This window comes from Macrobrachium nipponense, chromosome 13 (genome assembly GCF_015104395.2).
Source record: "Macrobrachium nipponense isolate FS-2020 chromosome 13, ASM1510439v2, whole genome shotgun sequence".
Taxonomy (NCBI): domain Eukaryota; kingdom Metazoa; phylum Arthropoda; class Malacostraca; order Decapoda; family Palaemonidae; genus Macrobrachium; species Macrobrachium nipponense.
The window spans coordinates 102,509,737-102,527,215 of NC_087206.1; the positions used below are offsets into that span (position 1 = coordinate 102,509,737).

Consider the following 17,479-nt stretch of genomic DNA (forward strand, 5'->3'; position numbering starts at 1 on the left):
ACTGAGTCAGTAGTCAGCCAGAATCTAAATGAATGAATATTATTGTAATAATAACATAATGATAACAATATAATTCTCATCCTCATCAAAACCATATCATTACCTGAGAGGATGGAAAGGAAGGGAGGAAGGAAGGAAGGAAGGAAGGAAGGAAAGGAAAAGTCCTCCTCCCTCCTCCTCCTCCTCCTCCTCCTCCTGAGTCTCACACAGAAAATCAACCGCTTGTTGATTACTACTTTTGTTGGATTATTAAGTGGCAGAAACCTGGATTCGTCTCTGAACAACCTTCTTGGCTCACTTTTGGTACGAATTAGAAGAACGATCCAAATAAATGTAGCCACAAAGCCCCGTCCTCTTGGAAGGGTCTGATCCCAGGGAACCTTGCTTCCAAAGCTCCTCTGGTAGAGGGAGTCCGCTCTCCAGCCACTTACCTTCATGCACTCCTATCCATCTCCACCAGTCTTTGAAAGTCGAGAAATGAAGAAAACGATCATCAGAATCAAGAAAACTGAGTCAGTGAATCAAAATATTCAGGACTATGAAAGTAAATGAAGATTTTATATATATATATATATATATATATCATATATATTTATTATATATATATATATATATAGATATATATTATATATATATATTTAATAAAATATTTATATATATAATATATATATATATATAATATAATATAGTGACGAAGTGCCAAGTATCTGGTTACTACAATTACCAATAATTAACTACTATTACTTCACCACAGCCAGACACCTGAACCTTCATCACAGGTACTAAACGACTGAATGCTCTAAAGGCAACAGTGATCCCTTAAACAACTTACCAGTATTACAGAAAAATCAGACTAAGTTCATTAAAACAGGTGTTACTTAATCTTGTATATATTTAAATTAATTAAAGGGCATCACTCTATCAACAACTTTAAAAGTCTAAGTATTTCCCTGATTTCAAAAGTCTAAGTACTTCCCTGGTTTTAACTCACTTAAATTAAATTGAAGGAAAATAGCTCAATTACCACTCTAAGTTTCAACCTAAACAAAATTAAATATACTGGTGAAAAAGAAAACCCTTATAAAAATTTTGAATACGAAATTTATTATCAAACTAAAAATTTATAAGTGAATTCACAATCTTAGGGAAATTTACTGTTGCTTGAAAACATCACAAAATTTAATTAATTCTTTAATTAATTATTAAGTGAAATTGAATTAAAATTAATTTATCACAAAAATCAAGAAAATTAATTAATTCAATCGAAATTCAAAATTGTTAGGTAATAACTAAAATTTGGGAATTAATTCACAATTTATCACAAAAATCAAGAAAATTAATTAATTCAATCAAAATTCAAAAGTGTTGGGTAATAACTAAAATTTGGGAATTAATGCACAATTGCTAAACATCACTAAACTTAAATAGAATTCTAAGTAAAAGCAAATTAATTCACAAGTGCTAAATTAAATTAAATATGCAACGATTAATTAATGAAAGCAATTAAGTTAATCGAATTGTGAATGCGAATGAAAACAAAGAAAAATGTGGAAAATACCGCAATTGCAAAAAGAAAGTATTAATCACACAGAATATAAAACCAAACATACTTCAATAAGAAAAATGGATAAATGCACAAAAAATCACTTCAATAAGAAAAAATGGATAAATGCAAAAAATATCACTTCAAAAGAAATAAACACAGAACATGAAAATTTGCAATGTGTAAAAAATGAAATTGTTTCACCAAACCACTGTAAATTTTAGTTGCAACTAATAAACCTTCTAATAACACATTACCTTGGTACCAATTGTTTCTGCCACAGCTAGCTCCAAAATTTCACCATAAACAAACAATAATAACACAATATTTAAAAAAAAAAGGGCGCCGCCACACACTTGTACAATGTTTGCTCAGATTCCACAATAAGCACTAAGTAATACTAAATAACTCTAAGAAACACGAAATCTAAAATTTACGAGTGACCAATCACTAAGTATAAAATCATTACGTTAATGTGAAATAAAAATTGGTGCGGGAGAGAGAGGGAGAGAGGGAGATGATCTCATTACGTCCCGAATTCAAAGTTCTGAATGAGTCTCTCTCTCTCTCTCTCTCTCTCTCTCTCTCTCTCTCTCTCTTCTATGGGCGAGACATAAAGGCCTGATGGGTTCAAATCGTTTTGGACCCGAAGTTCAGCTAATATCATAAAAATTCTCTTTCAAAACAATAAGTAGAAAAGAAAGTGGGATTACATCACAACTAACATTTATTATTACACGATTTAATACAATAAAAGTCTTTTAAAGTAAAAGAAATGATTATAGAATCTTCTCGAACAAAATTAAGTTTCGTCATTTCCTTGAGTGACGTCACAAACTTTCCATTTCAAAATTAAAGCTACATACGAGTCTGCAAATTCTCTTTTGACAAATTCAGAAATATAAGAGTTAATGTACTAGTAATATTAGATAGTTTTCAATACAAAAACATCTCTTACTACTTATATGAAATGAAAGGCATCAGACGTATTCTTGCGAAAGATGGTGCAAACCTTCCACATGATTACTTGGCAAAGAGACAAGTCTTAAACAAATTCAGAGCATTGCAAAATTGTTTACAAAAAAAAGAAAAAAATTGAAACCACGCAGCCACAAGCTTCGAAAAGACAATGCTTCGAAAAGACAATGCTATTCCTTTTTCTCTCTCACATCCTACGTTATCTCAACTTTTAAATTATGTATGCGAAATCTGAACATACATTATTAGAACATACTAACTCTGATCTAAGTAAGGAATCTGAAAATATTGCAAACAATTTTACACCATTTCATACAGTTAAAGAGAGGTTGATATGCATTACAAAGTAACAAACATATAAGATGAATATATATCATATATATATATATATATATATAATATATATATATATATATATACATATATATATATATATATTTATATATATATATATATATATATATATATATATATATATATATATATATATATATATAGTCAGAAAATCATCATCTAACAAAGAAATCTATTCATATGATAGATAATCCATAAATAAGGAAAAAGCTCATAATATATATATATATATATATATATATATATATATATATATATATATATATATATATATATACATATATGTATGTATGTATTTGTATGTATGTATGGTATCCCGCTCTGAGCTAATCATTAAAGTAAGACGACTTGCAAGAAAAATAATCAACAATTAAAACGATCAATGCATCTGCTTCCCATCCACCCCCTCCCCATATCCCAGGTCACCCCAACCTCCTGTTAAAGGGCCTCCTCTCTCCCTCCCTCCCTACCCTCCCTTCCCTTTCTAGCCTGAATGGTTAGTTTAAAATTCCCCAAAAACCCCGCCCTGCACCACCTCAAACAAAGCCTTGAATTCAAATGCTTATCTTTGCTGAACATTTTCTGCTTAGAATCACTTTCCTCTAATTTCCCGAAATATTTGCATCGTCGTATTACATCCTGTAAGCATATATACAATACATAAACATACATAACACATACATATGTATTTTTTTACGTTGGAATAAATGCTAATTGTTAGCAATTTGCATGTATGAAAGTATGTCTATAAATGTATGTTTGTCTGTAGCAGAAACACATTAAAAAATTCCCCCCCCCCCCCCCCCCCCCCCTCTCTCTCTCTCTCCCTTCTGTTGATAAGTATTATTAGTTAGATTAAGTAAGGAAGTAACTTACGATTTATACCAAAAGCCCGTCAACCTTCCTGTACATGTTCAGAGGATAGGTTCTGCAGGAGACGGCCACCTGCCTCGTGCAGGTGGCGTTCATATCCTCAAAGGTCTTCCATTCATCCACTAACTTCACGCATCCCAGACCCTCGACGTTTTTGCACGAGAGCTCTGGAAGGACAAGGAAGAGGAGGAGGCTGCAGGAATGAGGAGGGTTATATACACAAGAGCCAAAATGACCCCGAATGACGTCAACGTCGATCTTTGATGAACTGATTTATATAAGAGATAAGAAAGTGGATGATGATATAAGAAAGTGAACTGAAGCAATCAGCTCTTTTCTGCCGACTTTGTTCGCAGATTTTGATTCTGAAGGAAAAAGGCTCAGAAAGAGAGACAAAGGTTCGTCTTCCCTTACCACAGGTTCGTCCATCTCCCTCGAAAGGTGGGTTGCAGGAGCAGCTGTAACTCCCGATTGGAGTTACTGCAGGTCGCCTGGGGGCTGCACTCGGCCTCGCCTTCCCATTGGGTGCACTCGTCCACGTCTGTCGGTTATATATATATATATATATATATATATATATATGTCTCTCTCTCTCTCTCTCTCTCTCTCTCTCTCTCTCTCTCTCTCTCTATATTATATATATATATATATATATATATATTATATATATATATATATATATATATATATATAAATAATATATATAAATATATATATATAGAGAGAGAGACATATATATATATATATATATAGACATATATATATATTTTTTCTATATACATATTATCTTTAGGGAAGTCTAAAAAATCCCTTTATAGGACCAGTGGATACTAAAAAAAACGGTTTTTAGAATATCAAATATAGGGATCAAGCAAAGTTATGTAATCTGTTTCACCTTCACAATTCGAACCCTTCTGTGCAAATCCAGAAGGGCAGGAACAGTATCGCCCATCTCCCTCGGAAGGTGGGTTGCAGGAGCAGCTGTAACTCCCGACTGAGTTCCTGCATGTTGCCAGGGGGCTGCACTCGTCCTTCCCTTGGGCGCATTCGTCCACGTCTGTCATTTATGGAGAAAAGAGACTTGACAAGGGTCCCTGTGGAGTGAAGGAAGCTGTCTCGAGGAGAGACAGGCAAGGACACCTACCTATCCAGCAAGGGTCTCCCTCCCACACTGTAGTCACAATTTGAATGTGGAAATTCCACAGAAAGAAGAACCCAAGATGAACACAGATCAAAAGAGGAAATTGATAACAGCGTAAAAGATTAGAATAAAGAAGAAGAGGAACAGTAACAATGTTGCGAGTCAATAAATATAAAAGTCTGTGGCCTTTAAGATAATGAAACTTTCTGTTCTGACTTTCCTTTGCTTATAACATCTGCATAAAATCTTCACTGATCTATAAAACACTTCACTCAGTCAGACACAGCATTTGATTACTTAGGTAAATCACTAACACACTAAGGTACATCTGATCTTTCCTTACCACAGGTTCGTCCATCTCCCTCGGAAGGTGGGTTGCAGGAGCAGCTGTAACTCCCAACAGAGTTCCTGCATGTTGCCAGAGGGCTGCACTCGTCCTTCCCTTGGGCGCACTCGTCGACGTCTGTTTGGAAGGCAATGATTAATAGTTTTGACGAAAGAGAACTTGTGGAATGTCCCTTTCTTTTGTTCAGAGGGAGGAAAGCTGAAGTCCTTTCAGGAGACAAAGAGTACTTGTACTTATTTCTAAAACATACATAGGGACTTGAAATTTGTTATGACGCTGGATAAAAACAATTAAACCCTTAAATACGTATAACAGATGATTACGAAACCAAACCCGTCATGAAATCAGATATAATTTGTATATTAAAGAAGGACAGGAAAGGCAGTTGAAATGGTGACTTGGAATTCTATCTGTTTGATCCTATTATAGAAAGACCTTCCATTTCCTTCAAGAAGGTCATCAGGTGGACAAGGGTGAACTTTGAAGGGAGAAAGACCCACAGGAGACTGAAGCAATGTGCATGACTCAACAATCGGAAGCCTCATTTATCTTGCTTTTGTGGTTATTATGGAGTGAGACAAAAGTATGAAAACGAGACATACAAAAGAAAAGACGCTGTCTCAAAGTTTTGCATCTGTTGGCCTCCAGGAAGGCAGTCAATCAAAACGACCTCAAACTCAGGATTGTTCTTGTTAGAGGCAGACTCGAAACATTTCTCAAAACTTCCTCCATATTCCTTGTGAAGTGGAATTATAAGGGAAGAAAGCTGGTTCAACGTGACTGTTACTATAACAAAGGGAAATGTAATTATATTGATTCTTCTCTTCAGCCAAAAAAAAAAAAAAAAAAAAAAAAAACTAAAAAGAACAGTGAGGAAAAAAATGTCTTTTGAGTAAAATGATAATTTCTTCTGATTTATGCAACATGTAGGAGAAGAACAGTCGAAGAGAAGAACACTACAATGAGAATTTTTCTCTCTCACCTTCACAGCGCGAACCATCCCGTGCAAAACCGGACAAGCATGTGCATGTAAAGAGCACAAACTTGTCTGTACAAGCTTCATAATCAGTGCAGTTGTGGCTTCCCTCTGAGCACTCATCTGGGGAAAAGTGATATTGTAGTTAGAGAGCGGTCATTCCACATATTCCTCAAGATAAAACTCACATAAAATGATGAGTAAATGACTGATAGATAAACTCTCCAGAATGGATTCCTTTGTTTAGTGGATCAGGATAGAAACATTTCAGTGCAACTGAATTCCCGTCTACAGAAATATATAAGCAATAATTTTATAAATCTCTCTCAAGCATAAGTATGACTGACCTATTCCTCCAGTCTCCAACATAGAGATGACTCCAGATATTTCCTGGTGAAGGGAAGATTCCAGATCTTGTTGTACTGGAAAGGAAAGATCATTTCATGAACTCCTACATGGAACTCTTATTTTGCACTTTGAATCCTAGTCATACTTTTACTTGTAATAAGTCTTAGTCATATCAAAGTCCTTTACTATATTGCTTAATTAGCAAATATGAATCTAAGTAACATTTATATTTAATAATGACATATTACAAAATATATTACAAAAACAGTAAATCATAGATTAAGAACTGCATCAAGTCTCTTTCAGATGAAAAACGTACCTTCTGATGATATGTTTTTGAAGTGTTCCAAGTCCTCCCTTCCAAGGCAACCTTTGATTTCCTGCTGGATCCCTGGAAAATGCAGGAGGTACTTGAGATCAAGAGCGTACACTATATATATACATATATATATATATATATATATATATATATATATATATATATATATATATTATATATATATATGTGTGTGTGTGTGTGTGTGTGATGTATATATATATATATATATATATATATATATATATATATATATATATATATATATATATATATATATATATATATGTATATATATATATATATATATATATATATATATATATATATATATATATATATATATATATATATATATATATATAGATATATATATATATATATATATATATATATATATATATATATATATGTATGTATGTATATATATGTATAGTATATATATATATATATATATGTATGTATGTATATATATGTATATGTATATATATATATATATATATATATATATATATATATATATATGTATATATATATGTATGTGTATATATATATATATATATATATATATATATGTATATATATATATGTATGTGTGTATATATATATATATATATATATATATATATATATATATATATATATATATATATATATATATAGTATAACTGAATCACGAAAGTTAGGAACGTGATAAATCCATAAATAAAGATAAATGCCACGAAGGAAAAATAAACGAAGAAGGTCTGCAAGATCTTTCGACTTAAAAGTCCTTTACTGAGCAGATACAGCATCTGCTCTGTAAAGGACTTTTAAAGTCGAAAGATCTTGCAGACCTCCTTCGTTTATTTTTCCTTCGTGGCATTTATCTTTATTTATATATACATATATATATATATATATATATTAATATATATATATTATATATATATATATATATATATATATATATATAGTATACATAAGGAATGACAGAGCGGAAGTATTGGCTTTAGAGGGTCTAGAAATTCCTAAGAGAATATTGTTGTTGTTGTTTATTCTTATGTCTTTACAATACCTTGCCTGAATATGCAGTGAATCAATGCACTTACTTTGCAAGGAGTCCTGGTTGCTGTTCACTGCACCTAGAGAGAAGAAAACACCAAAGGTCTCATAAACTTCGATTCCATCACCAATCCTAAATATTGTCATTCTCGTCTCTAAAGGAATTTTATCATGATTTTTTGGTAGTTATTTAAAAAATTCACTCAAAAAAGACTCAGTTTTGCTTATTTGCAGGATAAAAAAAAAAAGAGAGAAAAGGAAAAACCGCAGGGGGTGGAGAATACCTTTCACGTGTTCCAGTTCATGATGGAAATGTGGAAAGAGAAATGGTCTTCTTCATCATCAAAGGACACGGGATTCAAGAAAAATGTGTCAAAGTTGACTTTCTATGTGACCTCTCCTCAGGAATTCTTTTTAGATAACATCTCGCCTAATAAGCATCAAGCTGACACAAACCTGATTTATTTTACTTTACGTTTTAAGTAAAGAACTTTGCTCTTTAGTAAAACACAAACTTGGAAAAAATGACATAGCCATTACCTTGAAGATTAATTTCGACGTGTCGAAGTTTCTCCTGCATTTCTGGAAACAGAAAGAATTGATTGTTTGGGGGTCATTAGTCTTTCTTCCTTTATAAAACACAAGGTTCCTCACTTTCATAACAGCAACTCCCTGACTCATTCTATGAGGCAGAGTGACTCATGAAGTATAAGAATTTGTCATGTAGCAGAACATAAACAGTTGGAAGCAAAATATATAAGAATTACCTTGAAGTTTGCCTTCGACGTGTTCTTGTTTCTCCTGGATTTCTGAAAAAATCAGTCATTGTTTGGAGATCATTAGTCTTTCTTCCTGAAACATTAATGTCACATTCACAGTAACTTGACTCATTCTATGAGAGAGAGAGACTCATCAAGTATAGGAGTTTGTCATGTAGCAGAATATCAACATTTGGAAGCAAAATATTATATAAGAATTACCGTGAAGTTTGCCTTCGACCTGTTCCTGTTTCGCCTGCATTCCTGGAAAGATAAGTCATTGCTCTAAAAAAGCTTGTCTTTATCTTTTAAAAAAAAAAGAGAGAGAGAGAGAGAGAGAGAGAGAGAGAGAGAGAGAGAGAGAGAGAGAGAGAGAGAGAGAGAGATGCTGGAGAGTGTACAAAGGTTCTTCTGCATTCATTACAGATTTCTAGTGAGGAACAGATCAAAAGGGGTCGGGGCTGACTTGGGCTTTTCTCTTCACCTGCAGTTCACTTGTGTAAGGGACGAGGGGAAACTACCCACCACTGAAGAAAATCGAAAACAGCAAAGGTATAGAAACTGAAATCTATTAAAACTTCAACAGAAAGCAAAGGTAGTAAGTTTGCTTGACAAATATGCCAACTTCTTTTAAAGTAACAGAAATCAGCAAAACAAAAACTGCCATGAAGACCAGTTCATGGCTTGACACTGCAAGGAACAACAGAAGGCTCCTGGTACTGGGACGTGAGGCAACGTGACAGTACGAAAGACTGTGAATGTGGAAGTTCTGCAGAGCGAGTAGCTCTCACACACTGGCTCCTGTGGAAAATGAAACTGCATCTTCCAGTAATCTTTGTACATGCTGAAGATCTTGACAGGCTTCAGACACTAAGACAGGAAAAGTATTGCAAAAGCAGGTGAGATGAAGATCTGAAACAGATGCCACTGATAATGTCATTTCTGTAGGTGTAGAAAACCTAACAAACAATGCTAAGCTTTATGGTTGCAGACGCCAAGACACGAAGGAGAAGAGATATAGGCAGTAGCAGAAAAGAAAGACCTGAAGTAGCCTAATGAACAAAACCTTTGTTTTCTGGCAGTAGGAGATGAATAGCTTTATAGCTCCTGTGGGAAAGGACACTATGAGTCGAAGGCAACACCAAGTATTGTATGACGATCATGACTATTCAGTAAAGTGTCGCCTAAACAAACAGAAAAATAGAGCAGGAACCTGGTGCAAAATATGCTCTTCTTTCCAGCGAAGGTTACCCTTACTAGCTACACCACAGACTGGTCCTCTTAGATGGCTGGAACACCATCTATGATGAGACCCAGGACATTATTAGACATCTGAGCAGACACTTTTGTCAGCTGAAGACGTCAGAGAATAAAGCTCCAGGGCTGACCTGCCATGTAAACAAGAGCACTTAGCACAACCATGGTTTGTCAGATATAGGATTCCCTGCAAAACTGATAATCATATTCACTATTCTCTTGCTAATGAAGACGAAGCCTTGTCCTGCAGCAAACAACCACACGCCTCTGTGCTTGAGCTGTGCTGTGTCTGTAACCAAAGGAGAGGCAGGCAAGTCCTGAAGCTAAGGACAATCTATTAGTCTTAGTTCCAGATCATGCTTGCAAGTATGACTCTGAGGGTGAAAGATAGAGATTAGTTTCATATTAATAGAGTTATTGACAAAAAAGGAGCCACAATTGTAATGTAAAAATAAATAGTTAGCATATAATCAACAAGGAATCAAGTTCATTACACACACAGAAGTAGATTGTATGCCAACAAAAAACTGTAATGACACCAAAAATCAATCAAAGAAAACTTCCCAGAAGTAAGCAAGATGCTATGGTGGAGCCAGTCCACCAGGCAGGGAAATCCAAGTCTTCCACAACTCGCCCTTCACTTAACAAGAAGAGAGAGAGAGAGAGAGAGAGAGAGAGAGAGAGAGAGAGAGAGAGAGAGAGAGAGATGTAAGAGCTCAGATCCAGGAGAAGACATTTCCTGCACAAATGAAGAACCAGACTGATCTCTCTAAGGACCCTTTCCAGACGCACCTTCTGCAAAGGAAGGCGAATGGAGCCCAAAAGGAAAATGGGCCTGAACAAATGGCAACTGACACACCCTGGAGGAGGTTGGGAGGTGAGATAGGTGAATGTGAAAGTGAATAAAAACCATGAATGGATTATTTTACCTGAAAAGAAAGAAAATAAAGATATAACTATGTCGAGAATAAGTGTCACAAAAAAATGAAAACTGGAGCATGAATGGCTGCATTACCCTTCAGCTGGCTCAAGGCTGCTTCTTGCTTCACTAAGGCTGCTTCTTGCTTCACTAAGGCTGCCTCCTGCTTCTCCAGTAATACTTCCATCTTGATGAAGAGAAGATTCTCCCATTCCTGACAGTGGGCTAAATTCCCTACTGTCAGGAGGAAGATGAGTACAAAAATTTCTCTCGCCATTTCTCCCACAGATGAGACCCAGTGATTGGCTTTCCCTTGCAGCCCTGGGCCTTTATATACCCAGTTCTCAAGAGGACGCATCAGCCAGATAGTGACTTAATCCACTGTTCAAGGATAGTAGCCAGTTGCGTCATTAAGGCCAAATAATTAAGAAGAGCTTTATAAACAAGCACTCGACGGGGGCCTGATAGGAGGACTTCCCGAGTGCCACTTGTGAGGCAGCTGCTTCGTTGCTTCTCGATTTTGAGGGATAAAGGAAAATGAAGAGAGATGCATTTTATTTGATAGAAATGTCAATACGTATGAAAACAAGGGAAGCAGAGTTGATAATGAAGTAGTTGAGGACATTTTTAGTTTCTACAGGAAATGCTTTCTTTCACATACCAAGTTTTGAGACATTTTTCGTAGATTTCTCACCCTCTCATATGTTGAGAGAGAGAGATAGAGAGAGAGAGCTTTATTATTGATTATTTTATGAAGAGCAAATCCGAACATTAACTATCACTCAGATTCCATTAGATTTGGCAATGAAGTCAGAATTTTCTCTAAAAATGCTAAATAGGAGAAGAAGAAGATTTAATATCTTGTCATTATTTATTATTAATAACAACCAGTTGACTTATTATTGTGGTTGTTGTGCATCGCATCAGTCAATCAATCAGTCAATGTTGCCCTGATTCTCTCCTGCAGTCTGTCTGTCTGTTTACCCTTTCTTCTTCTTCTTCTTCTTCTCATCTTTATCTTTATTTTCTGTCATCTTCTTCCATTTATGGCAGCATTGGCGAGGAGTCTGCATCCATCCATTAACCAAAAGGAATCAAATTTCGTGTTGAACTTAACTCTTCTTATTGTTAATCTCTCTCTCTCTCTCTCTCTCTCTCTCTCTCTCTCCTCTCATTCATAGTCTTTAAAAAGCCAGACTGAGATAAGAAAAGGTGACGTTTGATATATTAGAAGAAGAAGAAGAAGAAGAAGAAGAAGGAGAAGAAGAAGAGGAGCCGAGAGAGAGACGCAAGAGGCGATTCATGTGTCATACGTGTGAGATCATCACCAGAAGGATCTTCTTCTTCTTCTCTTGCGATGAGGCGACGCGATAATCAGGGCATCCTCGGCTGATGTTTGGATGAGCTTTGTTCTACTTTTGATTCATGTATGTATGCTTGCATACATACTACATACATACATATACATACATACGCCACAGTACATTTGTGTGTATGCACGCACTGATACACATACTCTAAATAATGAAATTCTCTGAGTAACAACACCTCCTGTGCTATTAATAGCCAACCACTGTGTCAATATGGAGGACTATCGAGAGAGAGAGAGAGAGAGAGAATCGCGAGGAGGCCGAATCTCCAAGACTTCTTCTTCTTCATCTTCTTCCTCATAAATGAAAGCAAAAATCAGTAGCATTAATTCATCTCTTGCTTTCTTTTGCCCCTGGTTATCCTCGTGTGCCTGTCATGTGCTGTTTGTGCGTGCTTGTGTGAGTGTGTGTGTGTGTGTGTGTACGAGTGCACAGAGATTATTTTCAGCAATGGGCCACTCGTACATAGGCACCAGATATGGGGGGGAGGGGTGTCGGGTTGGGGAGGGGCAGCTTTGACCTCGGCCTTTTCCAAGAACTCTCTCTGAAGAAGATAAACAGAAGGTTTTTTGGGTTTTACCCTTGACTCCAGTCGGTTCCTGAATCTCTGGGGGGACACCAGAAGGCACGTCAGTGCAGCTGTCTCACACACACATACACACACACACACACACACACACACACACACATATATATATATATATATATATATATATATATATATATATATATATATATATGTGTGTGTGTGTGTGTATATGTATAACTGAATCACAAAAGTTTGGAACGTGATAAATCCATAATAAAGGTATAAGCCAGGAAGGAAAAATAAACAATGGAGGGTCTGCAAGATCTTTAGACGTTCAGCGTCCTTTACTCAGCAGTTCCACGAACGTGGCTTATACCTATATATATATATATATATATATATATATATATATATATATATATATATATATATATATAGAGAGAGAGAGAGAGAGAGAGAGAGAGAGAGAGAGAGAGAGAGAGAGAGAAACAAAAATACTTGTTGGATTCATGACTAAATTTATAACATTGCATTGTAAGCTGATCTAATATCTGTAAATATATCCTTTAACATCCAACACAGAGAGAGAGAGAGAGAGAGAGGAGAGAGAGAGAGAGAGAGAGAGAGAGTTGCAAGCTGGTAACCTCCGAGAAAGGAGACCAGTGGTACCTCTCGAATTATTTTCAATTCAGTTATCCCTCAACAAACAAGATTTGATTATATCAGGAAATCACGGAAGAATCCAATTGACCTTTTGACTTTTGAGATCTGGATTCCTCATGACCCTTTCAGATTGATTCACTTGATATTCAAAGAAAGGTTTCTGTCTCTTTTCTCTCTCTCTCTCTTGGCACTGATTATTACGTGTCTCATAATTTATCCATCTCTTTTATATCAGTTCTTGTTTGCACATGCTGCTAAATGTAAATATAGCCTCATTATTTTTTTTCTTTTTTCTTTTTTTTTCTTTTTTTTTCTCTATCACAGTCCTCCAATTCGACTGGGTGGTATTTATAGTGTGGGGTTACGGGTTGCATCCTGCCTCCTTACCTTACAGACCTTACAGACCTTACATCTTGTTCGGGTTGCCCCAGGTCCCTCAGTGTGAGGCACCTCTAATGTCTACCAGAGAGTTGCTAGTACATCTTCCGGTATATTTTGCATCTTCCAATCTTGGATGGTCTGGGATGCAGTTTAGATATTTGTCGAGCTTATTCTTAAACACATCTACGCTCACTCCTGATATATTCCTCAGATGAGCTGGCAACGCATTGAATAGACGCTGCATTATCGATGCTGGTGCGTAGTGGATTAATGTCCTGTGTGCTTTCCTTATTTTTCCTGGTATAGTTTTGGGCATTATTAATCTACCTCTGCTTGCTCTTTCTGATATTTTTAGTTCCATGATATTTTCTGCTATTCCTTCTATCTGTTTCCATGCCTGAATTATCATGTAGCGTTCTCTTCTCCTTTCTAGACTATATAATTTTAAGAATTGTAGTCTTTCCCAGTAGTCTAGGTCCTTAACTTCTTCTATTCTAGCTGTAAAGGACCTTTGTACACTCTCTATTTGTGCAATATCCTTTTGATAGTGTGGGTACCATATCATATTGCAATATTCAAGTGGACTACGAACATATGTTTTATAAAGCATAATCATGTGTTCAGCTTTCTTGTTTTGAAGTGCCGTAACAACATTCCCATTTTTTGCTTTACATTTTGCCAACAGAGTTGCTATTTGATCATTGCATAACATGTTCCTATTCATCATCACACCAAGGTCTTTAACTGCTTCCTTATTTGTGATGGTTCTCATTATTAGGTCCCTTATATGCATATAGCTTTCTTTCTCTGTCTCCATAATTTATTGATTCAAATTTATCAGAGTTAAATACCATCCTATTTACCTCTGCCCAATCATATACTTTGTTAAGGTCTCTTTGTAGAGCGTTCCTATCTTCATCACAAGTAATTTCTCTACTTATTCTTGTGTCATCTGCGAAACTACTCACTACCGAATCCTTCACATTATTGTCTATGTCTTCAATCCATAATAACAAACAGTATTGCAGCTAACACCGTACCTTGCGGCACACCGGATATTACCTTGACTTCATCCGATTTCTCGTCGTTTGCAATAACTATCTGTTTTTCTGTTGTGTAAAAATTCTTTTAACCATCTTCCTACTTTATCCACGATATTGTGTTTTCTAATTTTCTTCGCTAATATATTAAGGTCTACTTTATCAAAAGCTTTTGCAAAGTCTAAATAAACCACATCTGTTTCATTTCCGCTTTTCATAGTTTTTGAATATGTTTTCTCACGGCTGGACTAACAGTTGGGTTTGTGTACTTTTTCGGGTACGAAACCATGTTGTCCTTTATTAAACAAATTATTTTTTATTAAATGTTTCATAATATTTTTCTTCATTACCCTTTCATACACTTTCATAATATGTGATGTTAGACTCACAGGCCTATAATTACTTGCCTCTAGTCTTGATCCACTTTTGAAAGTAGGGGTAATATATGCTAATTTGTGCTCATCATAAATCTTGCCTGTATCTACACTTTGTCTTAATAATATTGCAAGTGACTTGGGCGATAGAATGAACTACTTTCTTTAACAAAATAGCAGGAATTCCATCAGGCCCTGCAGCAGCTCCATTTTTAATTTCATTAAATAGCCTTGCAACAATATCAGCTTCATTAATATCTATGTCAGCTAAATATTCACTATTTTCATCCCTTACTTCTATATCATTATATTCATTATCTATTCTAGGGGTGAATTCTCTCTTATATCGTTCTGCCAGTATGTTGTCAAATTTCCTTTTTTTCATTCGTTAATCTCCCTTCAATTCTCAGAGGGCCTATTTCTATTCTTCTTTTATTCATCTTCTTCGCATTATGAGTATAATAGCTTGGGGTTTTGTTGCTTGATATTTAATAGGGTTTTTTCTTCCAAGTCCCGTTTTTCATTTTCTTTTGATTGTATAATCTTTTGTTTCTGCATTTCTATCTTACTTTTTAGTTCTATAACTTTCCATGCATTTTTTTTCTTTTGCAAGACCTTTTTTCCACTTTCTGATTTTCTGGAACAAGATCCTTCTGTCTCTTGGTATGCATGAATGATGTTTACTTTTCTTCTTCGGTATATATTTTTCCACTATTTTCTCCAATATATATAATATCTCCGTATTTACCCTTATGTCATCACTTACGAAAATGTTATCCCAATCTTTGTTTAATTCTTCATTAATTTCTGACCAATTTTATTTTTACTGTAGAAGTTGTATTTTCCATATCCTTCCCACTTTTTCATTTCTTGCTTATCTCTATTTTCACTTGCTTTGGAATGAACTGTTAATTCTATGACATTATGGTCTGAAATATTCGCATTATAAACTATTATTTCTTAACATAATTCATCTCGTTCACAAATACTAGGTCTAAAGTATTTTCCTTTCTTGTTGGCAGGTGATTTATTTGTTGAATGTTGTATTCTAGCATATCTAATAGCTTTTCAAATTGCCTCTTATCTTCTGCACTACTATTACTCTCTTTTGTTATATGTATAAGTACAACCACAATCTCCTATTCGTTCTTTCCATTCTACGAAAGGAAAGTTGAAGTCACCAGATAGGAGAATAGTCAGTCCTTGTGATTTCTACATATATCATCCAATTTTTCAATTATTAAGTCAAACTCTTTAGTATTAGGAGGTCTATATATTACTATGTTCATCAATTTTTCAGATTCAAATTCTACGCTATTAGTTCACATTCTGAGTTACTATATTTCTCATATATTTTTCCTTGTTTTTTGTCTTTCCCATATATTGCGGTTCCCCCTTGATTCCTATTTTTTCTATCTGATCTATAAGTTTGGAACCCTTTTATTTGATCATCATTCCCAGTCTCTTGGGAATACCAGGTTTCACTTATATTCATTATATCTATTTCTTTTCATTGGGTTAGTTCTTCTAAGTACTTCTATTTTTCTTTTTGAGTTACTCGTAACTAAACCCTGCGCATTCATCACTATGATGGTTTGCGTGTTTTCTCCTTCATTTAATACTGGTTAGTAATAAGGATTTTCCCATGTCTCTTTCCTGTTCTGGTATGTTGTTCTTTTTTTCATTTCCAGAAATTCTGACATTAAAAAATCCAACTTTTCCATAATATTTGATCTTCCTTCATCATAATTATTCATTTTGTGTCTGAATCTGCAATTTTCTCCGTTTCTGCAATATCCTCTTGCATAATAAATACAGTTATTATCTCTTGAGTAGAATTTCGGAGCTGATGCTTTGAAATTTTTTGCTGACACCTCTGCATATCTCATTGGTGGTTTGCTTTTCTCTTTTACCTGATATTCTTGATTTCTCTCTTTATTTGTTTCTTTCTTATTTTGGATTTTATTACTTGGTTGGTTATTTATTTGATTATGATTCATTGCTACAGGGTGCATATATTTGCATTTTTTGTCGAACTTACATCCTTTTCCTTCTTTTAGGTTTTTACACAATTTTTGGATGCAGATCTCTGCAATCATCCCATATCCATCTAAGTATGCACATTTACCATATATTTCATAGTTTTGACATATCTTAGGATGTTTGTAGTAACATCTTTCTCCAAATCTGCAATTCCCTCTTTTCAAAAGGTTGCAGATTTTGTCTTTCATGTCTATTTTTTCCTCTTTCCCGTCATTGTATAGATCTG

The 17,479-nt window shown here is 34.9% G+C and overlaps 1 protein-coding gene across 1 annotated transcript; it reads right to left on the reverse strand.

Annotated features, from left to right (window-relative positions):
* Positions 1-131: 131 nt before the first annotated feature.
* Positions 132-11,159, reverse strand: LOC135225237 (cubilin-like). Its single transcript, XM_064264567.1, has 11 exons — positions 10,950-11,159; positions 8,900-8,941; positions 8,687-8,728; positions 8,460-8,501; positions 7,967-7,999; positions 6,879-6,950; positions 6,559-6,633; positions 6,218-6,334; positions 5,233-5,352; positions 3,752-3,915; positions 132-461 (listed from the first exon to the last, which is right to left on the reverse strand). The coding sequence occupies exons 1-10, from the start codon at positions 11,128-11,130 to the stop codon at positions 3,755-3,757; spliced, it is 885 nt and encodes a 294-aa protein (XP_064120637.1). The 5' UTR covers positions 11,131-11,159; the 3' UTR covers positions 132-461; positions 3,752-3,754.
* Between the last annotated feature and the right edge of the window lie 6,320 nt (positions 11,160-17,479).

What these genes read in the sequence shown, in the direction of transcription:
- LOC135225237 (XM_064264567.1), bottom strand. Translation starts at nt 11,130, where the DNA reads ATGGCGAGAGAAATTTTTGTACTCATCTTCCTCCTGACAGTAGGGAAT. An exon ending in AGCCTTGAGCCAGCTGAAGG is followed by an intron (nt 8,942 to 10,949) that starts GTAATGCAGCCA and finishes TTATCTTTCCAG; the next exon opens with GAATGCAGGCGAAACAGGAA. An exon ending in CAACCAGGACTCCTTGCAAA is followed by an intron (nt 6,951 to 7,966) that starts GTAAGTGCATTG and finishes TGCATTTTCCAG; the next exon opens with GGATCCAGCAGGAAATCAAA.